General features: G+C 39.3%; 1 protein-coding gene across 3 annotated transcripts in view; it reads right to left on the bottom strand.

The window, feature by feature from the left end:
- The window catches only part of LOC106542975 (zinc finger protein 318), a 45,683-nt gene extending 17,832 nt beyond the window's left edge, over positions 1-27,851 (bottom strand). The window contains exons 1-7 of one of the 3 annotated variants that reach the window (XR_015696960.1): positions 27,540-27,851; positions 25,296-25,441; positions 17,045-17,603; positions 14,171-15,418; positions 8,908-9,007; positions 7,981-8,252; positions 5,981-6,086 (exon numbers count right to left, since the gene is read on the bottom strand). Coding sequence is in view for 1 of the 3 variants with exons in the window: in XM_087717957.1 (XP_087574083.1) it covers positions 7,981-8,252; positions 8,908-9,007; positions 14,171-15,418; positions 17,045-17,603; positions 25,296-25,441; positions 27,540-27,749 (2,535 nt within the window). In the remaining 2 variants the exon portion in view is untranslated. Of the gene's footprint in view, positions 1-2,274; positions 6,087-7,980; positions 8,253-8,907; positions 9,008-14,170; positions 15,419-17,044; positions 17,604-25,295; positions 25,442-27,539 lie in introns of those variants that run through there. The other 2 variants (XR_015696961.1, XM_087717957.1) reach the window with 2 other exon arrangements.

The raw sequence follows: 27,851 nt of genomic DNA, 5'->3' as shown, positions 1-27,851 counted from the left end.
CCCACTGCCTGATTCCCAGAAGGATGGACCTGAGGGTGGACATCTTGAAGCGCCTGTAAACCAGATAAAAGTTGAGGCGCTTCAGGTCCAGAATTGCCCTCCGGCCCCACAAGCTCTTCGGAACGATGAACAGGTTGGAGTAGAGGCCCAACCCGGGTTCCACCTCTGGGACCGGCTCCACCACCCAAATGTCCAGCAGATTTTGGATGGCTAGATCCATCAGGTGGCTGCGTTCCAGATCCCGGGATGTGGGGAAGGTTCTAAAGAACGTCGGGGATGAGGAGAGGAACTCTAGATGGAGGCTGTCCCTGACAGTGGACCTGACCACACATCTGATGTAATCTGATCCCACTGATCCGCGAAGAGCACCAGGTGGCCGCCAATGGGATGACTTGGGTTGGAGTCATTTCCCTTTGCGGAAGGGGCAACCCTCCCACAAAAGGGCCGTTTGGGCTGCCCCTGGTACTTCCCTGTCCTGGTAAAAGGGGCGTTGGTTCTGCCTATCGGACCTATATGGGAAGTACCTTTGCTGGCGAGTCTGGTTCAGGGGCCCTGAAGGAAGGCCTACAGTAAGAAGACGGATGAGCATCCGGCTTCTTGGTGTTCGTGAGAAGGACCTTCTTCTTATCTTTGTTTTCGCTAAGAATCGGGTCCAATGATTCTCCAAAAAGATTGGTGCCTGTATATGGGGCTGCTGCTAGGTTCCATTTGGATTTATTATCCATTTGCCAACTGCGCAGCCACAATAGGCATCTGGATGTCACTGAGGTGAATAAAGCTCAGGATGAGAATTTGACAGCATCTAAAGTGGCATCCGCAGAGAACTGCGTGGCAGAAATAATTTTGGTTACTGCTCTGGTTCAGGGCCTGCCCTGTCCCTCAACATGAATCTCGCCTTGGGCCCCCATGGAGGCCTGTGCTGTGTCAGGGCCTGTGGTAGACATGTCTGACTCACGTATGCCACAAAGTAGAAGGCTGCTCAGCAACAGCTACAGGTGTCTCGTTTTATGCCCGCCGGCCTTGGTTTATGTCCGCGATGTAGGCTTCTTGACAATAACTTGCCAGCCTTGATGTACAGCCGCAAAGCAGGCCACTGACACCTCCAACAAAATGGCCGGCTCATGGGTGCACAAAATGGCCACTGCGCCTCGTGGAGAAGCCGCGCCTCCAGTTAATACCTCTGCATCGACAGCCAGCTTGCAGCAAGCCACACACTCCCCCAACATTCGGTGCAATTAATCAAAGGCAAGGCTGTCTTTTGTTTGAGCCGCGGCGCTTCGTTATTTCAAGCCGTGGCGCTGCCTTTGAAGCCACGGTTGTGATTTAAACTGCAGCGCGCTGTCTTCAAGTTGCAGCGTGCTGTTTAAAGCTGCGGCACTGTTTCTTCAAGCCACGGCTGTTTCTCCAAACCCAGCTGTAGCCCCTCCCACCATCTCTGCCGGAAAATGATGCCACTTCATTAGATGTTGCTTGAGGCTTTCAGACTGACTTACAGCATGACATGGTCCTGGTATTTATTTCATTTACTTCATGTTAAAAAAGGATCAATATTTTTTAGGAATGCAGTGAGATGTCTAAATATTAGTTAGAAACACACTTTCTACATTTGTGTACTTCAAAGGTTGAGTCTGGTTTTTTTCAATAAAATACATCCATTTATTAACTTCCACTAAAAATCCAAGAACATACATCGGATTAGTGAATAGATAGGAATTAGTTACTAATACTTTTTATCCAAATATAAATGTACAGATTTTTGACTATCTGCAAACTGTGTTAAATGACCTTTCAGTGTGAAATTTAGGTGTCATTCAGTTGGCAAAAAAAATATATTACCAGTTCCAAATACAGAGCTCCAACTTTGTGTTTTCAGAAGATGGTAGGATTAGGTAGGCTTATCCAGCAGTAAAACATATTTCACTTAGTCAGATAATTATTTTTTTCTGTTTCCAACTGATTAAGAGTCTGACCACTTTTAAGATTTTTTAATGAATTACATCTGTAGTTTTAAAAACATAATTTAAGATTTTTTGAGTAATTTTATTTAAAAAATTAAGAAGGAAAATAAAACTAATGTAAATGTAAAAAAAAGCGAAGAAAGAAATCAAAGAGAAAGGTAAAAGTGGAAGAAAGGGGGGGAAAGGAAAAATAAAAAAGAAAGAGAAAAGATATAAAGTACCTTCCAATCTTCTTTTTAAAAGTTACAGATAGTCCATGACTTATGACATTCATTTAATGACAATTCAAAGTCATGACAACTTTGAAAGAATTATTTACCACCTGTCCCTACATTTGAAAGCATTGTATCAACCCCTTCCATGATCATGTGACCACAATTCAGATGTTTAGCAATTGGGTCACATTTATGACCAAATGCAGCATCCTACGATCATGTGATTGTGGTTTCCGACCTTCCCAGTTGGTTTCTAACAAAAAACAATTATGGAAGCTGAATTTGTTTAACAATCATGCAATTTTGCTTAATGACCACAATGATTTGTTTTATAACCACCATAAAAATGGTCATAAAATCTGGTCTAATCACTTGATAAGTTATGACTGCACCAGAAATTCTGGTCCCAATTCTGATCATGTTGAGGATTACCTGTGTAGATACATTCATAAATTCACTCTTTAGTTACAATTTAATTCTATTCTTTCTGTAATGTATCTTTTCTAATAATTAAAAACCACAAATCACACGTTTATTTTTTCAGTTTTGTACAAAAAGTCCATAAGGGGTTTCTTGTCCGCAGTAAACATAGAAATTGTCTTTTTGCTAAACAATTTTGCCATCTCACCAAGTTCCATCATCTGTATCCAATATTCTTCCATTGTGGGGAATGCCAAATCTTTCTATGTTTGTGAATATAATAACTTTGCTGCATTTATCAAGTACAAAAACAAATTTCGAAGACTTTTTTCCAATTGTTTGACCATCAATTCCAAAAAGAAAAGTCTTAATTTTATAGCTCTTTTACATATCCATCAAGCATGATACAATGTCTCTTCTTCTTGTTCACATATCCAATATGAATTAAGTGCTTTTATACATTCCAGGCAATTTCTCCAGTGACATATACTTACAAAACATCATTGTATAAAAAAATATCTTTAAGATTATAACATAGTGTAAATTTTGATCCTTTCAACCACACATTTCCCCACTGTTTCATCTGTTTATTATAATTAAAATAGTAGTCCACTTTATCAAACTTTCCAGAAATTGTACTATTTCACATTTCAATAAAAGTTTATACATTTTAGCAATTGCATATTCATCATTTGTACACAATTCTATTTCAAATTCAGCCTTATGATGTTCTTTTAGCTATTTTAAATCTTTCTGGTAATTGTATATAAGAAAACCATTGTTCCTCTATCATTAGTTTTTTATTTTACATTCTTCCTAACACAACATTAGTAGCTCACAATAAATTAGCCGAATGTGTTTGCCTATTATTTCTTGTCTATTATTTCTTGTTATACTAAGAGCCAGAAAGATGTTTTTGAGTACAACCTGGATTTGTATCTCTTCCATTCTCAATATAGCACAAATAACAATTATTTTCCAAATCCAATGAACTTCAACTTTATTGTATCACAAATATCCATGCCAACTTAATCTCATGTCCTTTTAACTCAAAAGCCTTCTATTTCTCAAGAACAGTTAATCTTTCATCCAAACCAAACAGCAAGAGATGCTTCTTTCAAAAGTGTGTGCATGCACACACGTTGCAAAAACTGTGAGAAGGGAGAAGGAAAACTCTATATCTTTTTCCGATATGTGTCTTTTGTAGGCAAATAATATCGTTTTAATTTTTTCAAATAATGACTTTTTTTTTAACTTTCGGGAAGCATTTGCAACATTTATATTTTAATGTAAAACATATGGATAACTTGTAATCCATAATCACATAAAAATAGAAGAACCAATACTTATAAGTATCAATACTTATAACCAATACTAATACAGTGTATCCCTTTCAGTTTCCTCTTACACCTGTTGGAGTTTTTGTGTCTTCTTTGACACTTTCATTTGAATGTCTTCCAATTCTTTTTTGAATTTTTCTAGAAATTTCCACAAATTTCCTGGACAGAATTCAACTACAACCTCTTCTATTTAAAAGTAAAATTCATATCTTCCAATTTGTTCCATCAAAATGGGATCCTTTACTGTTTAATCTTAGTCAAAAAAATACTTCTTTCTCCTTACACAAAGTTATGGTACTAATTTACTGCAATTATAACCATATTGCCAATACTTAATGCAAAACTTAATCCTTTTTTCTTCCTGACAAAGTGCACGAAAGCATCCCTTGGAATATTTCTTGTTCTTGCAAATCTTGAATTTATTCTATACATTTTTATCAATTTATGCCTCCTCTGCTCAATCCAAAAAAATTGCCACGACTTTAATAATCTCCTCTTTAGTATCTTCACCAGAACCCTATGGCCTTGTCTAAGTCCTAAAACAAATTCTTATTCTCTTAATCAAATATAGCCAGATTATCTAGTTCTCTTTCCAACTCCCTGTCAGGAACTTCTGTCCTCTCTAAAATTTCTATTTTGTCGTTGATTTGTTTTATCTTTCCAGACATTTGCCATCCTTTTTTTTTCTTAAGCACTATCAATTTAGTATCAAGTGATCCTATCTTATTTGCCCATTTGCTAACATTACTTCTGAAGCAAACCTGGTGTAATTCCTTTTTCTGCAGGTTGCTCTAGTGAGCTCCTCTCCTCCATTTTTGCTGTTTTTCTAATGGTTGACATTGTATTATAATCCAAAATTGAAAGTGTCTCAAACAAGAGAAAATTAAAAGCAAGCTTCCTACATTTTTTGTATTTTTGTGCTTTCATCCCTAATATAATTAATTATGTTCAACATCACAGTCAAAAACTAATTAGTCGGTTTCAGAGTCTGACTCATCATCTTACTGTTATTTTTTGTTTTGTGCAATCCACCAATTGTATGCATTCTTTAATAATAAACAAAAAAAAGCATTCCCACAAAGGCCTAGTTCTTTTGGCTAATTTAATTCTAATTTATTTAAAAGCACTTTTGCAAAAAAAAATATTTCAAAATAACCATCCCCTTTCTGTTTTAAAAATTTCTTAAAATTTCCATGTTTGCCTCTACATTACATTCAAGAAGTAGTGTAAAAACAAAGCTCTATGACATGTTTTTTCCCCCCAAAATGCTCCAAAGCCTACTGGAAGATTAAATATTTAGTTAGAGCTGAGCTTAAAATTGTGAAGAACTTTTCAGCAAAAACTAATAGAACACTAAAAAAAGAGAAAATATGTTTTACTTATTAAAGTTTTCTGAAGGCTTCCAATGGTGAAGATTTGTGTTTGTAGATGTCAGGAGGAAATGTTTTTTTTAAAAAAAAATTTCTGACCAGAGGGAAATAAATATGGCACTATGACTTCTTTCTTAGAGTATAATGCCATACAATGTACTCATAGAATAATGTGGCATTCTTTTAAAATGTTCTTAAAAGATCCATTCTTTTAAAATAGAATAATATGGATAACAAGAAGCATCTTAGGGTGACATTATCCAGGGGGAAAAACTGAGTGATGCAATTACTTTCTCATAACAAAAACACATTAAGCTTCCTATTATTATTTTTATACACAAAAACCCTCTCCTGAAAAGTTTTGAGCTGTGGCAATCCATCAACAAAAATTAATCAAATGTTCTCACAACTGCAACCTAAAAATTAGGTTTAATGAAACTGCAATTTAATGAAACTTTCAACTGTTCAGAAAATATAGAGCTTATTATCTTCTTTGAGGAGATGCTATTGATAAAAATATATTGTACTGTTATTTAATGAGCCAAGAGACAAAATTTCTTAACTTTTTTTTTTACTTTTCTTGAAACATAAAATAAATTTGAATAAAATATAGTGCTTGAAATCATGACAGGAAAAAAAAAACCTCTAGAATTGTAGTCTTCATCTCAAAATCTTACCACAGCTTCTAACCTCTAGAGTCAGGTCAGGTATGGGACAGTCTTTTAGGTGTTTCCTTCTGCTGGTTTCTGTCCTTACTCCAGGTAAACAAATACTTCCTTATGACTAAACAAAAAGATACTTATTTAAGAGAAAGTCCTCTATAGAATTTCATTACAAAATATCTTAACAGTTATTTATCACAAACTATTGATCACAAAAATAACGTTTTGTTTTCATCAGTAATTTTCTAAGGATTTGTTGTTTTGTTCATCCCTATTTGCTACAACATAATCCTTTTCAAACATCAATGTTTTCTTCTACAGCAGTGATGGTGAACCTTTTTCGCTTCGGGTGCCAAAAGCAGGCGCATGCGCTCTCTCACATGTCCACCTCCATAATTTAATGACCCCAGCACTGTGTCCCCTGTGCATGCGCGCGTGACCCCCCCCTGCCCCACTCATGCGCACACAGCTTTCTTGGAGGCGGGGAAGGGCGAAAACGGCCACTCCGCCCCGACGCCCTCTGGAGGCTGGAAATGGCCTGTTTTCTGACTTCTGGTGGGCCCGGTAAGTCCATTTTTCAGCCACCTCAGGCTCCAAAGGCTTTCTAGGAGCCTGGGGAGAGAGAAAAACAGCCCAATACGCAAACTGGAAGTTCGGGAAAAACGACAGAAAATCAAGTCCGAAAATCAGCTGGCCAGAGCACACATGCACACTGGAGCTGACAGGGCAACACCTCACGTGCCCTTAGAAATGCCTCCGTGTGTTGCCTGCGGCACGCGCGCCATAAATTCACCATCACGGTTCTAGAGGAAGGCCATTATTTTAAAAAATCATCCATCTAAAGGCTGGAATACTGCAATGTGCTCTACATGGGGCTGCCCTTGAAGAGCATCCGGCGACTTCAGCTAGTCCAGAATGCGGCCGCGCGAGTGATCGTGGGCGCACCTCGGTTCGCCCACATAACACCGATCCTCCGTGAGCTGCGCTGGCTACCTGTTGATCTCCGGGTGCGCTTCAAGGTGCTACTTACCATTCATAAAGCCCTCCATGGTAGTGGATCTGACTATTTGAGAGACCGCCTTCTGCCGATTACCTCCCTTCGTCCCATCAGATCGCATAGAGTAGGCCTCCTCCGAATTCCATCCGCCAGTCAGTGCCGACTGGCGACTACGCGGAGGAGAGCCTTCTCAGTAGCAGCTTCGACGCTTTGGAACGATCTCCCCGTGGAGATTCATACCCTCACCACTGTCCAGACCTTCCGCACAGCCCTCAAGATCTGGCTATCCCGTCAGGCCTGGGGATAAGACCCTAATCTCGCCCCACCCGAATGCTGAATGAATGTTGTGTTTTATTGTTTTATTTTATTATATTCCACATTTTCTTTTTGTGTTTTGTCTTGCACTCCCTTCCTACAAATTGTAAGCCGCCCTGAGTCCCCTCAGGGAAAAGGGCGGCCTATAAATGTCAAATAAATGAAAATGAAATGAAAATTGTTCCTTCTTTTGTTATCAGTAAAGTTCTGATCAAAACTGACCTTATGAGACCACTTTTAACAAAACTAGGAGAAAAGACAAATAGGCTAGAACTGCTATCTAATAATTCTATTTGGGCCTTATCTCTGAGTGACTACCTATAAGATACCTCCCTCTTCTTTAGTTCACTGAATTACTCCAGCCATATGGAGCAAATTTTGGCAATTGTGTAAGGGGTCATCATTTCCACTATGAGCATCAATCCCAAGTAACGTTCAATTTCACTATTTCAGAATAAGCACAGATATCAAATCTGAAATTACGAATTATGGTTTATTTTTCTTATTTTGAAGTTGTGAGCTAACTGAGGCATAATGAAAGTTACCGGCAATTACAGGCATTTGCAGAAATGTGTGAAGGGAGGATAAAAGGATTACATGTGGAAGGAAATATCTTTTTCATATTTTGAATTACTAAATTAAGATTATGATATCAAATCATTTTTGCAGAGATTGTTAATTGTATCAACATCTAGAAACATACCTAGATTGAGTTAAAAGTTCTCTCTTCACTTTGGGGATTTTTTTGTAGGTTGTTTTCTGAAGAATCTTTATTTTCTGAAGATAATTTCTGGGATTTTCCAAAATGATTCATCTCCACGCTATGAGTTATTTTATCAAGTTCGCTCTGTTTCTCCTTTAAAATTTTAATAGTCAATTCCAGTTGAGCAACCTTTTTTGCAAGGTTTTCTTTCGATCTGCTCAGTTCCGTAAGCAAAGGGTCTTTCTCTTTTCGTTTCTTCTGCAGCATCTCCGCTAAATTGAAGGGGTGGAGCGAGGTACAAAAGAAAATTATTTTAATACATGCATTAAAGTAATTAAAATTATAAGTTTTAATTTTCTTAGATCAAGGTGCTTAGTATGTATTAAAAGTAATGTTGTCTACAGTATACAGCATATATAATCCACTCTTTAGGATCATATAGTCCTAAATTTACAACTGTTGTTCAGCAACTGTTACGATGCCTCCTCAGAGTTCTGACTGTCACAGCATTCCCGTGGCCATGTGCTTAGCACCCAGCTCACAATTACAACATCACAGCAAGCCACATTCATGTGATTGTGGTTTCCCCCATTCCCTGCCAGCTTCCCACAAGTGAAGTCAATGATAAAATTGCAATCACATGATGATACACATAGTCCTTGTATAACTGAATGGCAATCCAAACTACTGAAATTGTCATTGCTAAGTTATGCAGTCATGTGACATTGCACTCTACGACTTTGTTGCTTGCGATGGAGTTCCTGGTCCTGACTGCTATTGTAATCTGGAGACTTTCTGTAGTATTAGGAGATGTCTTCAGAATGACATAAAATATAATTACACACTTTCCAGGGATTATGTAGTATTCAGCACCATTACGGAGTTCTTCAGGAGAAAAAAAAATTACAAAATAAGAGGAAGTGATACCTTGCTGTTTTGAAAGCCTATCTAATTCAATCTTGTGATAAAAGAGTTTCTTATGGTATGATTCTTGTTCAAGCTCCGACTTTATGCCTTCCTCTGTTACCTGGAAAATTTGAGAAGGAATTAGCACATTAAAATATGCCATTTCACTGACCAAAGTAAAAGCAACCTTACAAGGATCATCATGGCAACTTTCCAATGTGTCCCTGTATCCACAGTCTTTTTACATTAGTATATATATTTCAAATGATATTTAATGTAATTTATCTTTTACTCACAACAGCTTCTTATATAGTGTGTTCATTTTTCCATTAAAACAACATGTCTTCTTACTTTATAAAATCTATCTGAAATTATTAGTAACTTTGGGAATTTCCTGAAGTTCTGTAATTCATAATGAGAGAGGGGGGACAAACAAGCCATGACTTAACAAAACAGAAGTGTATGTAATTGTACTGGAGTCATTATACCGAAGCACAAGTGACAAGCCTGGAATATATTCTTAATTTGTAAGGAAATAATTTATTTAGTACACCCGAGGCAGTGAATTTTCGTTTGGAAGCTAGAGGCTGAAATCCGCACTAGATGACAAATCTGTGTTGTTGAATCTATGTGTTGCAAATCTTTGACATCAACAAAGGGACTGGGCAGAGGTTGTACAGGAAGATTTGCCTTTGGATTATGGATTTCCTGTCTGGCCGCTCTCAGAGAGTCGGATTAAGTAATCATATCTCCTCAGTAATTATTCTTAACATTGGTACACCACAGGTTGCATGTTAAATCCCTTACTCTATACTCTTTATGTACCTGACTGCATTTCCATTCACGCCAGTAATATTATTATTAAATTTGCAGATGATACAACAGTGATGGGACTCATCTCTGGGGGCCATGAGTCTATCGAGATGAAGTGGACTGGTTGCTTTTGTGGTGTGCAGACAATAACTTGGTCCTTAACAGCAATAAGACGAAGGATCTTATAGTGGACTATAGATGGAATAGATCAGACATCCAGCCCTTGCTTATCAATGGAGACCAAGTGGAGCAAGTGGCTAGTTTTAAGTTTCTGTGTGTTATCATAAAAGAGGACTTGACCTGAGGCACTCATATTGTAGCACTGGTCAAAAGGCCCAGCAGAGATTATACTATCTGAGACTTCTCAGGAAATAACTACTGAATGAAAAACTGCTGGTTACCTTTTACCGCTGCACCACAGAGAGTATTTTAACTTACTACACCTGTGTATGGTTTGCCAATTGAGAGATAGGACAGCACTCCAGAGGGTTAACATCATTGCCCAGAGGATCATTGATTGCCCTCTCCCCTCTTTGGAAGAGCTTTATAGCTCCCACTGCCTTAAGGAAGTTCAAAACATTCTTAAAGATCCATCTCATCCTGGGCACCCTTTTTTTTAACTATTACCATCTGGCAGACAGTACAGGATAACAAAAACAAGAACAAATAGGCTGAAAATCAGCTTCTCTCCCACAGCAGTAATTATATAATTATATTGAATTCTACTGTATAGTGCAATATTAATACAATAAGAGGTTTTTAATTCAATTTTTATATATAATGTACACTGAAGATGACATTTAATTTTCTTGTACCAAGTGCAATGACAATAAAGTAAACTAAACTAAGATGATGGGAGGCGCTAGGTATCTGAAGAATCCAACTCTTTTCAAATCAACAAACATAGGCATAAATCTTTTGTCATGCTTCAAGTACTTGCAACATTTACTCAGGAGGAGATCTAAATTCATTATTTCACAATGCCAAAAAATATTATGGACAGAGTAGCAAATACTTCTGCTCACAAATGGGATTATCAGTACACTATAGTGGAATGGCAAGAATACCCTTCCTACTATTTTTTTAAAAATTGGCAATTCTTTCCCTGTTTTCTCTAGTAATATTTCTGTCTGTTTGTTTTCATTTGCAAATAGACATTCATGCCAAAAAAGGCTTGACAAATTTCAGAGCAAATATGCAGATTTTCACCTCAAGCTTATTCATTGTTTATTTCACAAGATTGATAGATTTAATGACCAAAAAATGGAACTGAAACTTAAAAACCCTGAGACTATAATGAGACTTCAACAGACTATACAATATCAAGTGCAAAGATCTGTAAACTCATTAAAATTATTTTGAATTGGAGAACAATATCAACATTCTACATCTATCTATAAATTTTGCACAAGCCCCTGGCTTCTGTTGCCAAAGACTCCTGCAAAACATTATTTCATTTGGTATATATTAAAAGACTTTATAGCCTGCCTTTTTCAATTACTTGGATGAGGAAATTAATGCAGGCAGAAATAAGTGTTAGATCTTATGGTAGGTGGTGATAAACTGTCCATCTTTTATGTTGCATTACAGTGGTGGATTCCTACAGGTTTAGACCATTTCATGGACGAACCAGTAGTGGTTTGGTGGTCTAGGTCGCTGGAACCAGCAGCAACCCAGGCTTGCCATGCCCCCGAACCAGTTCTCCAGGCACCACCATCACTTCTATGTATGCACAGAACACTTTTTATTACACTGCACATGAGCGCAGTGCGCTCACAAGCAAACCAGCAATAGTGCCTGCCAGAATCCACTCCTGTTGCAGTATCATCAAACCTTAAAGAGTTTTAATAATCACAAATATGTCAGCTTACAACTGAACATACACTAATGATGTAGAAAAATTGGTATGTCATTTGTTATATTTTTGTACACATTTATTTTTATTATTAGCATTTGATGGTTGTTGGTTTCTTCTTTTTTCTTTATTTTAACTTTGGATATAAAATAAAATGAAATGTGAAGGGCTGTCACTGGACCTAAATGTCCTGGACAACATTTGTCCAGTCTCCAGCATCCCCTTTCTGCTAAAGATTGTTGAGAAGAGGTCAGTTGCAGTTTCAGAGAGCCATGAAAGAAATGGATTGTCTGATCCCATTTTAGTTGGGTTTCAGGCCTACATTCAGTATGGAGACGGCACTGATCATGCTCATTGATGATATCTGATGATGCCAGGATGCAGGTGGTTGCAACTAACTTGGCCCTACTTTATTTCTCAGCAATTTTTGATAGGATTGATCTTGCCATCCTTGTAGACCAGTTGAGAATACAACTGGAGAACACTCTCCTCAGCCAGTTCAAGCCAGTATTTGGGGTGGGGGGGGGGTAAGTAGATTCAAATCCAAATCCTTTGATGCTCTTGCTCCTCCTGCTTAATATGAGGTTGCATAAGGGAAAGGTCATCAATCAGTTGACCTCAGTTCAGCATCAGGTATCATGAATACATGGATGTCACTCAACTATGAATCTCAATCCATGACTAAAAAAACAATGTTGTCAAGGTTTCCTCCCAATGCTTGGAAGCAGCTGGAGTCTGGATGGGGAAAACAGGTTTAACTTAAATTCTACTAAGTGAAGTGGCTTGGACCTCCATGTTCTGGAGATTCCCAAACTTAGTCCAGAAGGGGATGCCACTAGGGGAAGTCTTCCTAGATTCTCAACTCCTTCTCAATGATCCAGGTAGCGAGGGCTTTGCACAAATCCAACATGTATGCCAGTTGAACTCATTTCTGGACCAAGTAGCCCTCATTAGTATCACTCGTATGTTGGAGATGAAGTATGGCAGTATAGTTTTCATCAGGTTGCCCTTGAAGACCACTTGAAATCTACAGCTGGTTCAGAATGTAGCAGCATAAGCTGTGATAGACAGATATCACTACACCCATTAACACCTCTGCATCATATTAGTTATCAATATCTATCTTGATATAGATATATTAGTTATCAATATCTTCTGAGTGCAATTCAAAGTGCTGCTTATTATTTACAAAGTCCTATACTGTATAGGACATAGCTGCCTAAAGGACTATCTATTTCTTGTAATATCTGCCTATCCCAAGTAATCAGGGTTAACTTCCTTTGAGTTCCATTGAGGAAGCATCATCATTTAGCAGAATCCAGAAAGCAGGATTTCTCTGTTGCAGCCCCATCATTATAGAAAAACATCTGCTTGGAGATTCATTGAGCAGCCACTCTTATCTCCCTTCAAAAGAGCCCTAAAATTCCGTTCTTCCCCCAGATCTTTGGTTAGGGCAGAGTTCCCCAAGCTTTCTGGGTTGGCGGCCTGGAATTGAGTGGAGAATAGGGGATGGTTTTGTGGAAGGGGCAGGCACATGCACACACGCATGCATGTGGGCACACACCCACTGCTCGCACAAGTGAGGTTGCGAGCGGTCACACAAATGAAGCCGCAAGCACCCACAACATTTGTGCAAATGGGCTACAACTGCCCGCATGAGTGAGGGCACAAGTGCCTGTATGAGTGGGGCCATGAGTGTCCACAATGGTCATGCGAGTGGGGCCGTGAGTGCCTGCACAAGTGGGACTGCGAGCACTTGTGACCACTTGCAGCAACAAACACACACAAATGGGGGCTGTGCACGCACTCTGTTCAGCTACTGACACAGCTCAGTGGCCAATAGGCCATAGCCCACTGGTTGGGGACCCCTGGGTTAATGTATTTAGTTGACCCCTCCACTTTTGGGGTGATGGAAAGTGGGTTTTTCTAACCTGTTTCCCCAGGACTACTGTGTTCTTTTTGTAGATCTTGTTATGTTGTTGTTGTTGTTTGCTTTTTAACTTTGTGAAGCTGACCAGTCACTTTGAAGTTAAGTAGTTTGGGAATTGCATATATGAAAAAAAGAGCCAAGGTAGCGCAGTGGTTAGGGTGCAGTACTGGCCACTTCAGCTGACTGTTATCTGCAGTTCAGCGGTTCAAATCTCACCGGCTCAAGGTTGGCTCAGCCTTCCATCCTTCCAAGGTGGGTGAAATGAGGACCCAGACTGTGGGGGCAATATGCTGACTCTGTAAACCGCTTAGAGAGGGCTGAAAGCCCTATGAAGCGGTATATAAGTCTAACTGCTATTGCTATTGCTAAAATAAACTCTGTAGATACAAAGAGATTTATATATTTATCTATCCACCTTAGAATTTTGCAGAGGACTGTTTATATATTTTAAGTTCTACAATATTTATTCTACAATATATTCTACATTTCCATGCTGAAAAGAAGGAAAAGTTAACGCTTGTTAACCAGAAATAAATAAACAGAGTTTTTATGTTTTTAAATGGTATATTGTAAGTGATAAACAGAGACCCGAATTAGGCAATTGTTTGGACTAGTCAATTTCTAATGTCCATTCTAAATCAATTTCTATGATTCTATGGTAATTATGAAATTAAGAAAATACCCACCTTGTGGTTCAGTAAAGCTATTTTTCTTGCAGCAGCATTTCTTCGCTTGGCCCTTTTTTTAGAAGACTTGGATAGCTGATTGGAGTAAGGGGTAGTGGTAGCAGCTTTTTGAAATTGCTTGGATTTGCTGATGTTAATTGTATCAATGATTCTAAGGTTGCGATTTATACATCTGTCTTTTAGATCGGCAACATCAGTTTTACTTGCACATAAAGAGTCCACTTGTTGAGGACACCAGTCAGAAGTTGCATAATCCATGTGGTGCTGGTATACATCATAGTCAGGTAAGGCTACTGGGAGAGAAGCAGAGTTTGGAAAGAACTGAGTTGGAGTAAACGTAGAGACATATGGAACATCATGACATGAACCAGAGATGGACCCAGGAGGAATATCAAGAAAAGAAGGTGGAGCTGATGGAATTACAGATCCTGGAACACTAGATTGCTCACACATGTCAGTAGCTTTATTTTGCCCTGAAATAGCGATGTTATTGTAGTCATATTTTAAAACAGGAGACAGAGCTTCAGGTGATGGAAAAGAATCAAATGGCGATAGAGAATGCTTCTGCTTCTCTTCTAACTTTGCTTTATGATTTGCCACTGAATGATGATTAAGAGCATAAGCTGTTTTTTTCCCATGGAGCCTTTCTTCTGTGCGAGCAGCAAGCTTATCTATTTCAGCCATTCCAATGTCCAAACCAATAGTTTTAAGCAAGTCACGCATCTTGTCATATTCCACACTGGACTGTTCCAAATTCTCTGGTTTTACAGATTGTTCCAAATTCTCTGGTTTTACAGACTGTTCCAAATTCTCTGGTTTTACAGACTGTTCCAAATTCTCTGGTTTTACAGACTGTTCCAAATTCTTTGGTTTTACAGACTGTTCCAAATTCTTTAGTTTTACAGACTGTTTCAAATTCTTTGGTTTTGCAATAGGTAGATATTTTACTTTCTCTCTTACACGTTTTTTCTTTTTACTCATCATTATCTTTTGAGAGTAGACACAGTTGTTTGAATCACCATCATCATCCCCATAAAGAAATTTCTCTTCATCTTCTATATTATCAGGGAAGGGATCCAGTATTTTTTCTGGAGCATAAACAGAATCAGTCGTTGTACCTAGAATGCACGAAAAACCACTTCCATCTTGACTGGCTCTTTCATTAGGCAACAGGAAGTCACTACGTTGGGTGACAGGTTCTGATGTTGACTCAGGAGGCTTCTTCCCCTTTGAAAAATCCCTGAAGTCCTGTTCAAAAGGAAAAGCATTTATTACTTGATATGTCTGTTGCACTGAGATGCCTTACTACAAACAAATTATTATTGAACTGAAGAAATTCTGAAGAAGAAAAACTGATGAAAAGAAGTGATGTGTGTTAAATTGTTACAAATAAAACATTTCTGAAAGAAAGGAGTTCATTTATAAATAAAAATTGTTAGAAAAGAATGCAGGCTTTCAAACAGATCTTGTGGTACTAGCTTATGAGATTAATCAATATTTCAATTCATAAAACAGGAAAATCTTTCAGATAAACAGATTACAGCTAATAACTTGGTAAACTGGAAGAGAAGAAAAATGAAACTGAGGCAGAGACAGGAGTTCTAAAATATAATTTAATTTGATATATTGTGGGCATTTTATTAGTGCTGGGACAGGGTGCAAAGGTGCTACAAAAATGTTATCAGAGGAAGACATATAACATGTTTCCCTCGCTCAGCAGGCCACACTGATACAAGATGATCTCACTATATTGTACTAATCAGCAATAAAATTGCCAGTACAGCAACATATTACTCTAGCTATCTTCTATAAGCTGCACATACCATGTCACCACCCAGCTTTGTTCAGAGTTAACCATTCAGTGAAATGGCTGTATTCTCCCTCCATGATATGCTCATAAGGTCCAGTTTTAAGTTGCTATCCAGCATCAATATATTTATGCCATGATCTGTGATTACTTTGAATCACTGAGCACAGAGAAGGAAAAACAGCACGTCAAAGAAGCAGCAGAGGAAGCACAACATGGGTCTGAACAATAACAGAATTCGAAAGGTGGCTTTCTGAAGGGAACAAATCCAAAAAAGTAGCCTGTCAATAGGCAACATTATTTATGACTGCTGCATGATGCAAATTCACAAAAGCATGGTGCTTCTTTCAGAAATGAACAGTTATTTACCTCTGCTTTGAAACTATGTGAGGAAAATGAGGTGACTTGATAATTCAGCTTCAAATAGTTTTTAAAAAATTAATATTTGTAGAGATTTCTTCAGTTTCAAACACTGAAAAATTCTGCACTTGGTTTTCTAGAAATGATTTAGGAAACTTCCAACCTATGCCTAATGCTAGAAGTTTTCATCTAAACCATGAAAATCTTTAATAAGCACCCTCCCATTCCCCCATAATCCCACCTTTCAGAACAGATTCCTCCCTGCATGACAAGTCATCTCAGGCTCCTTGCAGAGCAAAATAAGGAGCAATCTTGCCTGAGGAAAAATATTACTGATGGGGCTTCAAGGTTGAAAAACAGTAATCCCCATAAGTGTCCTAAAATTACCATATCAAATGCAACTTCTTTATGTTACCCTGATACAGATGTCAAAATGCTAAAATAAAATGTTTAATGACACCACTCTTAACAGAAAGTCAGTCACTGGTTTTAAATTTAAAACAAATAAAATGCAAACTTTCTGATTCAAATGAGACCCAAGATGCTGTCAATACTAAATCAACTCCATGACAGGAAAAATGTGTGACATTGTTCAAAGCATTTATTCGAAAGATCTACTTATAGACAATTAAATACATAAATTTAAATTAGGAAAAAGATAGAAAAACGGACAGATTAACAAAGAGTGTGAAGAATTCAGTTCAAACCTGTATAGAAGGATCATCTGAACGTTTCTTCAGTATAGATTGTAAGGACATTGCTGGTGTTTTCTCAGATCTATAATGGTGTCTAGATTCAGAAGATTGTTCTTGATTAGCTGAATCAGGCATTGGGTAGTCAGTACTAATGTTTCTGCTTCGCAAATCCTCTTCTCTTTTTCTCCTAATTTTTTCAAGTTTACGAAAATCTTCATCCATGTACATCAGGCTTGGGCTTCTATTAAGGCCTTGTTTACAATACTTTTCTGTTTCTGCCAATAAAGCCCGAGATTTTATGCTTTCATCAAAAAGTCTATCGTCTCTGCCATATTGAAAGCATTTTGATTCTTGCTCCCCACCCCTCTTATTTTCTCTTGATTGATGCTGTAGAAATTCACTGTTTATACTTCGGTCCAGTTGAGCTATGAAAATATCCCTATTGTAAGAGTCTTCATCATGTCGCATGCTGAATGGTCTTGAAGGATTCTCCTCACGAAAGAAACCTCTCTCAAGGTTCCAAGGATGTGAAAGGACTCTGCTAAATATTGGACCATCAGCCAAGTCATCCCTAATGAGAAAGGCACATCAATTACAATATCAACATCATATAAATCTCTGGAACTCAGGTTAGCATAGTTGCCTGATTCTGAATAGCCAATATGTTTTTATATTGAACCCAATATGGTTAGTTCTGCAGGTTCTGCGTCTTACGGCAACAGCTTCACCTTCTCTCTCAGACTATATAGCTCTTCCAGAAATAACATTTTGAAATTTATTTATGAGCATAGGGGATATGAAACAAAAACAGGCAAGAGTGCACTGTTACAGAAATATAAATGTGCTCCAGCTCCAGCTGTCCACAAAATATGTATAATTTATCTTGTATTAAATTGCTTTCAAATGACAAAGTTGGTCTTAACAATGCATATAAACCATAGTTTTTATTTTTTAAATAACGTTTGTGTTAATTTTTAATAATGGCAGTTTCTGTGTATTCATTGCTTTAATTTATTAGTGTAAACTGCCCAGGATAATTTTTTTGTGGGGGGGGCGGGGCGGTGAGATAGTAGGTATAAAATTTGATTGATAAATAAATAAAAGGTTTTGTGTGAAGTGTACACACGACCTCAACATGTCTTTAGGAAATTTGGAAATAAAACATTTTAGTCCATTTTTAAAGTAGAAGCAATATTCTAACATTTTATTAATTAATTAACAGCAAAAACAATATTTATCCTAAACATCTTTAAAATGTTTCTTTATATTCTATTTTCCTATATTAAATCAATGACGAAACATGTGCAATTTGCTACTAAAAATAACTATTATGAATATTTTTCTAATAAGGCCTAACCCTAACCCTTACCATTCTTGTTCTATGTAATTTTCGTGGTACTTCAAAATAGTTAACTTTTGACAGCAGTGGGTAATAATATATCGACATAAGAACTGTTATGTTATCATTTCGAAGTACATCTTTCAAAATACAATGAACTTTTGTTTAAAGTATGAAATTCACAATTACAAATTATACTGATTTATTATAATGCAATAAGCACAGAATACAGGTAAGTCCTCAACTTACAACAGTTCATTTAGTGACCATTCAAAGTTAACAAAGGCACTGAAAAATATGACTTAGGATCATTTTTCCACACTTAAGACAGTTGCAGCATGCCCATATCACGTGATCAAATTTCAGTTGCTTGGCAACTGGTTCATATTTATGACCGTTGCAGTGTCCCAGGGTCATGTAATCACTTTTTGTCACCTTCTGACAAGCAAAGTCAAAGGGGAAGCCAGATTCACTTAACAACCATATTACTAACTTATCAACTGCAATGATTCATTTAACAACTGTGGCAAGAATGATCATAAAATGGCACAAAACTCATTTAACAAATGTCTCATTTAACAACAGAAATTTTGGCTCAATTGTGGCCATAAGTCAAGGACTAGCTTTATGCATCACAGAAACTTCTCACACCTCAGAAAGGAGAATCTCAATGGCAACACATATCCATAGCCTTGAGCAGTAAAGTAATTACATTAGGATACAGATAGTCCTCAAGTTATGACTACTCTTTTAGTGTCCATTCAAGATTATAACAGCACTGAACATGGGCGACTTATAACCTGTCCACAAAGTTGTGGTAATTGCAACATCACATTACTCTAATTCAAGTGCTTGGATGCCCAGCTCACAATTAAGATATGGCAGTGATCTGCAACCATGTGATCACCATTTGTGACCTTCCCAGCTGGAACCAAAGTCAATGGGGAAGCTGGTTGCAAGTTGCTCATATAAGTTGTTCCCCCTGCTTGTTCTTCCAAGGAGCCCCGCATGGGAAGTTCAGGGATCTTGTCCTTTGCAGCAACTCCACACAGACCAGTTTGCCAAATGTAGCCATTCTGGGATTGGGAGGTGTCACATTCATTAATCCTATCACTTTCTGTTTGGATTACTGCAACACATTCTAGATAGGGCTGCCCTTGTAGACTAACTGGAAATTACAATTGGTTCAGAATGTGGCAGCATGCAGAGTTCTGACTGCCCTACAGTTTTCCCATATTGCACTGCTGATGGAATGTAATCGGCTATAAGAGGATTGAGGAATAGGAGGCAAAGCCGAACCAAGACATTGATCAGAAAAAATAAATTTTAATCTGAAATGTAATTTGAGAAGAATCTCGGGCTTGGTCCTCACTAATTCTCTCAAAGATAAAGGGAGGGAAGGGGGAAGTGCATTCAGACAACTTCTGTTACCATAACCTTATAATTAAGGCAACATTAGCATAACATCGGTTCCTACTCTGGTCTTACAGAGTTTCTAACCAGGCTGCTTACAGGACTGCTTCTCTCTGAGGATTTGGCTATTCCACTCGATCAGATACAGTGGGTGCACTCTATACGGTTTCTTTTAAATGTTGTCATCTAGCAGGACCAAGGAAGTGCACCTTCTCCATCGTTGGCCCTGCCCAGTGTAACACCCTTATCCCAAAGATCCAGCAGGCCCTCAAACATTTCTTTTTACTTTTAAGAAATGTAGATAAATACATTTGCTTTGATTATCCGTGTCTCCCTGAAAATAAGACCAAGTCTTATTTTCTTTTGGGGCCCAAAATAAGCACTTGGGCTTGTTTTCGGGGAGGTCTCTTTTTTTATCAGAAGGATGCATACAGGAGGCAGCAACTGCGCTGAGGCTGACTGCAGCAGGAGGTAGAGGGAGGCAGTAGTCCAAAGGGCATCGGCCTGTGTACCTCAGATTAGCTGCAGGCCGCTATGGAGAGCATGGCTGGTGCTGCCGCCATGAAGTGGAGTAAGAGAGTGAAAGAATGATCTGATCCAATATCTCTCTCCCCCTCCCCCCTCCCCCCTCCGTGTGTGTGTATGTGTGCGTGTGTGTGTGAGGGAGGGAGGGAGAGAGAGAGAAAGAGAGAGAGGAGGGGGAGGGAGGGAGGCAGAGAGAGATAGGAAAGGAGAGGGAGATAGAGACAGCACACACTGCCATCAGTACTGGTATAACTCTCCGAGGTTGGATTGGATATATATATATCTCTCTCCCCACCCCTCACATATACAGACACACTCACACAGGTTAGATCGGATTGCTCTCTCGTGCTCTCTCTGCAGCGGAAGTGGTAGTGCTTCAGTGCTTGGCCGATGGGGCATTTCCCACGGCTGCTTTCCCCCTTTCTTCTCCCCACTCCTCCTCCCCCGTCTATCCATTGCAGCGCAGTGCCCAGAATTTCCTTTATAGCAACAGGGTTTGGGGGATGGTCAATCCCTGTTCATGGTGCAGCAGAGAAGGCGGAAGGCAATACCCCCCACCAGACTAGACCAGCCTGGCGAAGGGTAGGTGGGAAACCGAGCAATGCCGAAAACAGCTGAAGGGTTTGAATACCACACTTTCAGCTGCTTTTGGCGCCACTTAGTTTCCCAACTTTGTGAGATATTTTATTTTTTCATGAGTAGTTCAAAGGTCTGGATTTTTTTTTTAACCGTAGTCCCAGAAACTACTTTTCTTGCCTTGCATGCAGCAGCAGCAGAGAATGGATCTAGAAAGCAGGTTAGCAAAAGGATGTGGCTACCCTGGAGGGAGGAGGTGATGTGGTGGTGTGAGGGTTTGGCATAGGAAGCCTGGCTGACGGATCCTCAGGTAAAGTGGTGCGGAGCACATGGGGCAACTCCACACCTGCCTCTGCCTTGCTTTGTCCTCCCCCACTCCCAACACCACCACCTCGCTTTGTTCTTTTTCATCCTTCGCCACCAAAGAATGAAAAGCTTACGGTGTTACTTAGCACCGTAAAGGAGCAGGAGGCTGAGCAACGCACCAGTGTGACAGCAACAAAACAAGATGGTGGTGGAGTGAAGAACAAAGCAAGGCTTTGTTGTTGCCCCCCACATCTTCCACTGGCTTCCCCACAGCCAGGCTGTGATGTCCCAGGGCATAGCATAAAAGCAACATAGCCAGAGAACAGGTCTAACTCCCCTTCATTGCTCCAACTTTGTCCCCATATGTCCCCACGTTTACTACAAATCTTGGAGCAAAGCTCTCACACACCTTCAGCAGCCTGACTACAAGTAGTTCAGTAAGCAAATTTAGCCAAACAGTAACCAGGGCCAGTAGTCCAGTATACCAGGTTAGCCAAACAGTAACCAGTGTAAGAAGTTCAGCGAAGCAGACAAACCTGGCAAGCCCCCCAAGTCAGAGCACAGTAATCTCCAGGCATCGGCAAGTGCATACAAGGCTCCACAGATTCAAAGCTTGTTCCCTTACAAATGCTCCTCCCACTGGCACCGCCTTACATCTCAGTCCCCAGGTGTGCCTGGCCCTTGTGAAGTGGGGTGGGGCACTCTCCTCCCTCGTAGCCGGCTCAGTCAGCTTTGGTCTCACCTTCTCTCTTCTCCCTGTGCTCTAGGATCAGGAGGGGATAGTCTTTGCTCTTCACCTGACTCCAGTCTCTCCTGCTCCTTGTCTGCAAGCCTTTTTAATTCAGAAAAGCCTTGCCCAGACTGACTCTGCCCTTCCCCAGTTTCCTCCACAGCCAACAGAGTCGCCCTCTCAAACTGTCGGCTCTTGTTCCCCACAGATTCAGACTCTGATGGGAGCATGTCACAGGCCATCAACATGGGAAGAAAATGGCAAGTGAGCACCTGTCTACCCTAGACAAGTTCAAATCACCAAGACCGGACAGATTACACCCCAGGGTTCTGAAGGAACTGGCAGATGAGATTTCAGAACCACTGAACTATATCTTTCAGAGATCCTGGAGCACCAGGGAACTGCCAGAGGACTGGAAAAGAGCTGATATGGTTCCCATCTTCAAAAAAAGGGAAAAAAACAGATCCAGGAAACTATAGACCAATCAGCCTGACCTCAATACCAGGAAAGATTCTGAAAAAGATAATCAAGCAACGAATTAGAGAACACCTAGAAGAGTGGTTCTCAACCTGTGGGTCGGGACCCCTTTGGGGTCGAACGACCCTTTCACAGGGGTCACCTAAGACCATTGGAAAACACATATTTTCAAAAAAATACAGAAAACATAAAATAATTTTATGGTTGGGTGTCACCACAACATGAGGAACTATATTAAAGGGTCGCGGCATTAGGAAGGTTGAGATCCACTGACCTAGAAGTAAACAAAGTAATAGCCAAAAGTCAACATGGATTTGTCAATTATAGACCTATCAGCCTGACCTCAATACCAGGAAAGATTCTGGAAAAGATAATCAAACAACGAATTAGCGAACATCTAGAAGTAAACAAAGTAATAGCCAAAAGCCAACATCGGTTTGTCAAAAACAGATCATGCCAGGATAATCTTATTATTAATTCTTTGACAAAGTGACAAAATTAGTGGACCAGAGGAATGCCATCGATATAGTTTACTTGGACTTCAGTAAGGCATTTGATAAGGTAGATCATAACCTATTACTATATAAAGTAGAAGAATGTGGGTTAGAGAGCATCACCACCAGATGGATTCGTAACTGGCTGACCAACCGTACTCAACGTATAGCCCTCAATGGAACTGCAACTATATGGAGGGAAGTATGCAGTGGAGTACCCCAAGGCTCTGTTTTAGGCCCAGTACTCTACAACATCTTCATCAATGATTTGGATGAGGGAATAAATGGGGAACTCATCAAATTTGCAGATAACACCAAGCTGGAAGGAATAGCCAACACTCCAGAAGATAGGCTAAAGATACAGAAGGATCTTGACAAACTTGAACATTGGGCACTATCTAATAAAATGAAATTCAATGGTGAAAAGAGTAAGGTTCTACATTTAGGCAAGAAAAACGAAATGCACAGGTACAGTATAGGTGGTACCTTGCTCAATAGTAGTAACTGTGAGACGGATCTTGGAGTTCTAGTGGACAGCCATTTAAATATGAGCCAGCAGTGTACAACAGCTGCCAAAAAAGCCAACACAGTTCTAGGCTACATAAACAAAGGGATAGAATCAAGATCACCTGAAGTGTTAATACCACTTTATAATGCCTTGTTAAGGCCACACTTGGAATACTGCATTCAGTTTTGGTCGCCACGATGTAGAAAAGATGTGGGGACTCTAGAAAGAGTGCAGAGAAAAGCAACAAAGATGATTAGGGGACTGGAGACTAAAACATATGAAGAACAGTTGCAGGAACTGGGGATGTCTAGTTTAATGTAAAGAAGGACTAGGGGAGACATGATAGCAGTGTTCCAATATCTCAGGGGTTGCCACAAAGAAGAGGGAGTCAAACTATTCTCCAAGGCACCTGAGGGTAGAACAAGAAGCAATGGGTGGAAACTAATCAAGAAGAGAAGCAACTTAGAACTGAGGAGAAATTTCCTGACAGTTAGAACAATTAATCAGCTTGCCCCAGAGTTATGAATGCCCCAACACTGGAAGTCTTTAAGAAGATGTTGGATAGCCATTTTTCTGAAACGGTATAGGGTTTCCTGCCTAGGCAGAGGGTTGGACTAGAAGACCTCCAAGGTCCCTTCCAACTCTGCTATTGTATTGCATTAACATCCTGACAATTGCCTCGTCTTGCGGCAGCTCCAGTAGCCCCATTCAGGACGCCATGTGCATCACTCAACCTTCTGATCCATTACGGCGTCAAGCAAGGAGAAATGGGCCGGTGGCCACGCAGGGTCTTGGACAGAGTTTCTGGAGCCACCGCCATAAGGCCAGGCAGTTGTCAGGACATTGATAGCCTGGCTGCGCAGATCTCAGGTAAGCTAGTGTGGGGTGCATAGGGTAGCTCCCCCCACCGTCTCATTTTGTCCTCCTCACCCACCACTTCCCTAGCTTGATTTTTACAGCTGCATCTTGCCCCACCTCATACAACCAGATGGTGGGCAGGGGCTTAACTATTTGGGGGTAGGGCTTATTTTAGGTGCAGGTATGGAAATTGGGCTAGGGCTTGTTTTCAGGGTAGGTTGTATTTTCAGGGAAACATGGTGCTATTTCACTGCCTCCTATCAAAGAGTTAAACTTAATAAGGAATGCAAACTTTTAAGTCATGAAAAATACCTTAAGTGGTTATTGTAAAAATGAAAAACTATTACACAAATTTCTTAAGAACAGGAGAGAGTGCATTATTATTTATAAATAAACTGCATACTTTGTCATCAAAATGCACAAAGAAAGAAATAAGATAAAGATTTATAAAATTCTATAAAGAAATCAGGGATTGCAAAGAAAAATATACTTTGAAATCAAACAGTATACCTATTTTTATCCTAGTGTGTAAACTTAAAGATTAAACTGTATTTGCATCTTCTGGACTTTGCTTCTTAAACATGCACTGAAATGCACTACAGATTTATGTAGAAATGAACAGAAAATGACATGCCAAAAGAAGATCTAGAACTACCTGAAACAAGATAAGTCAATGTATATAAGTCAAGCTGTTAAATTAGAGAATTTTGCCATGTTAGATAATTTAATATTCAGCATTACTGCTGCAACTGTTAAAGAGAATTGAACATAGCTAACAATCAAAGCATTTAAGGATTCTTATCTTACCCCTCCTTCAATTTTGAGACATTACTTGGAATCTTTCATATATTATACCACTTGCAATTTTAATGACACAAATCTTTGTTTTTACAGTGTTTTATTGTAGTTTTTAAATTACCCTGGTTGCAAAAGATTGAGGTGGCCTATAAACCTCATAAAAAAAATATGAATGTGTCCTAAGATGAGGGACATCTAATGTAATCCATCAGATATATATTTTCCAAACTGTCTCATACCTGTTCATATTGCTCAGACTATCAGCTGGTGAGCTTGTGTCAATGTCGTTTTCAACTACGTCCCTCAAATATTTTTCCACTGAAGATTCAGACCGTCGGCCTGGAGAACGTGAATGCTGCCTTGGAGAATATGAGGGCGAATATCTCTGTAATGGGAGAAGGGACAACAGTTTCAATATGCTATCTGTTCCATAAAACAAACAGGCTTTCTGTCTTCTATTGTTGCAAAATACCTTAAAACTGGATATATTATGTAAAAGTTAAAGAGAAAACTAGTTAAAAAGTGGCTACATTATACAATGTAGCATTATAGCAAGTGACTGTTAATCTGAAACACATAGCTCATATCTACTTCTGTTATCTGAATTAAGATATGAAAATAAATGTCATTTAGAATGACTATAAATTTCCACTTAAAATTTGTAGATCATGATGTGGAATGATTTTTTTCATAATTTCTTTTACACTTTTTGCACAAATTATTTTCACAGACAATTTTAAATGTATAGAAATGCACTGCTTCATAAAGTTGACACAAAGGTAACATACAAGGATAAATACATCCTTGAGAGGAGGGTGGTTCCACTAAGGAGGTGGTCTGCTTCCTCCTCAAGAAGTTGCTGCTGGATCCAATATGGTTTATCACATCTCCAATCTTTCCTTTTTAGGAAACACTGTGTCCAAGTTAAACATTAATTTAACTTTTGAATTGGATCTATTTTCTGGATTATATCACTCCAAGACTAAATCCAAAAGGTAAGCCCAAAAAAACTCTTAACATATTTTTTCTAGAAAATTTATATTCACAAATTAGTATTCTGTTGATGTATGATACAGCAATTGTATATTGTGAGAGGTCCTTACTGTAGTATGTTCCTTTCACATATTACAGTAAGGACCTTGTTGACAAAACAATGAAATTGAGTAATTGTTCCATTTTCAAAATATCTTTGGTTTCCAAGATGGAAAAAATGACAAAGAAAATGTACAATTCTTCATAGGGATGCATGAAGAATAAAAATAGTTCTACTAAAGAAACTGGAAACCAAAGTAATATAGATCAAACACTGAAAAAGGTATTTCCCTTGCTCTGAAGCTTCAGAGTTGAATTTATACAAATCATTGCTACAAAATAAATCCAACTAAGTGCATAGTGCCAAATATGTAAACAAAAACAGAACTAGTTTCAGAAGAATATAGGTAGTCTTCAACTTATAACAGTTCACTCAGTGACTGTTCAGAGTTCCAACAGCATTGAAAAAAGTGAGTTATGATTTTTCAGTTACAACTTTTATAGTATCCCCATGATCATGTGAGCAAAATTTCAGATACTTTGCAATTGGTTTATATTTATTGCTGTGTCCAAAGATCATGTGATCACCTTTTGCAACCTTTTGACAAGCAAAGTCAATGGGGAGGCCAGATTCACTTAACAAGTGGGTTACTAACTTACCAACTGCAGTGATTCACTTAACAACTGTGGCAAGAAAGGTCGTAAAAAGGGGCAAAACTCACTTAATAAATGTCTCACTTAACAGTTTTGGGCTGTTGTAAGTCCAGGACTACCCTTGATCTGCACATGATCATGGAATTGACTTTAATAACATGTGTGCGCAGCGTCTTTTAAAAAAAGCTAAGATGTGTTTAATTTCAGTATATTACTAAATAACCGTATTATGCTTCACATTTCAATCTTAGTACACATCCAGCCCATTGAACTGCTTACTAATCTGCTGCAAAAGAAGCAACTTCATTCACAAGTTCTACAAAGTATTGAGCCTGTCGGATGTCTGTGTATAACTGAAAGCAAAAACAAAACAAAACCCTACAGTGATGTAAAAAGGAACTTTCCATACATTAATGCTTACTCGGAAGCAGCTCGTATTTAACTCAACTAGAACTTAGTTCGATGTGGCAAAGCACGCCTAGAGTAGAAGTCATATTAATAGTTTACTTGGCAACTTTTCCTTTCCCATTGCCGTCAAGTCAGAACCTTCCACTTAAAAAGACAAACGGGTTCTCTGATACCGTCGCGGAGGAGAAAACGATTTGCAAATGTAATTATGTCGCTTGGGCGGTGTCAGAGACTCTTGGGCCCTGTCGCAAAATGGGAGAAGTGGAAGGTTTTCAGAAAGGGACGGAACCTGGGCTGGAGGGGAGAAGGCTCCCCTCTCCCTTCGCCAACAGCGAAAGCACAGGCACATGGGACCGGAGACGAAAGGAGGAAGCTCCAACCGAGCGTACCCTGCTGAAACGGCGCGGGGAAGGCGAGCGATACAAACGATGGGAAGAACGACGGCTAGGCGGGGAGCGGTGGTGGTAGTAGTGGTGGCGACGGTGATCCCGCGGAGAGGGCGAGCGGGAGCGTGGCCCACACCAGCGAGAGGACTCGATGGAGCCGAGCCGAGACCGTTGAACTCTCATGGCCGGGTGGCTGCTCTCGGGACGAGACATGGCGGGAAGCCTTAATGGCTTTAAGCATCCACAAAGGCCTCTCCCGCTCCCTCCTCCTTCTCGCTACTGTTTAAGCGTCTGCGGGCCATTCCCCCTTCACCC

This window comes from Thamnophis sirtalis, unplaced genomic scaffold (genome assembly GCF_051295495.1).
Source record: "Thamnophis sirtalis isolate CommonGarterSnake01/CBP01778 unplaced genomic scaffold, rThaSir2_p1.2 scaffold_6, whole genome shotgun sequence".
Taxonomy (NCBI): domain Eukaryota; kingdom Metazoa; phylum Chordata; class Lepidosauria; order Squamata; family Natricidae; genus Thamnophis; species Thamnophis sirtalis.
The sequence above is the reverse complement of the archived record's forward strand: the minus strand, read 5'-3'. Positions and strand labels throughout refer to the sequence as shown.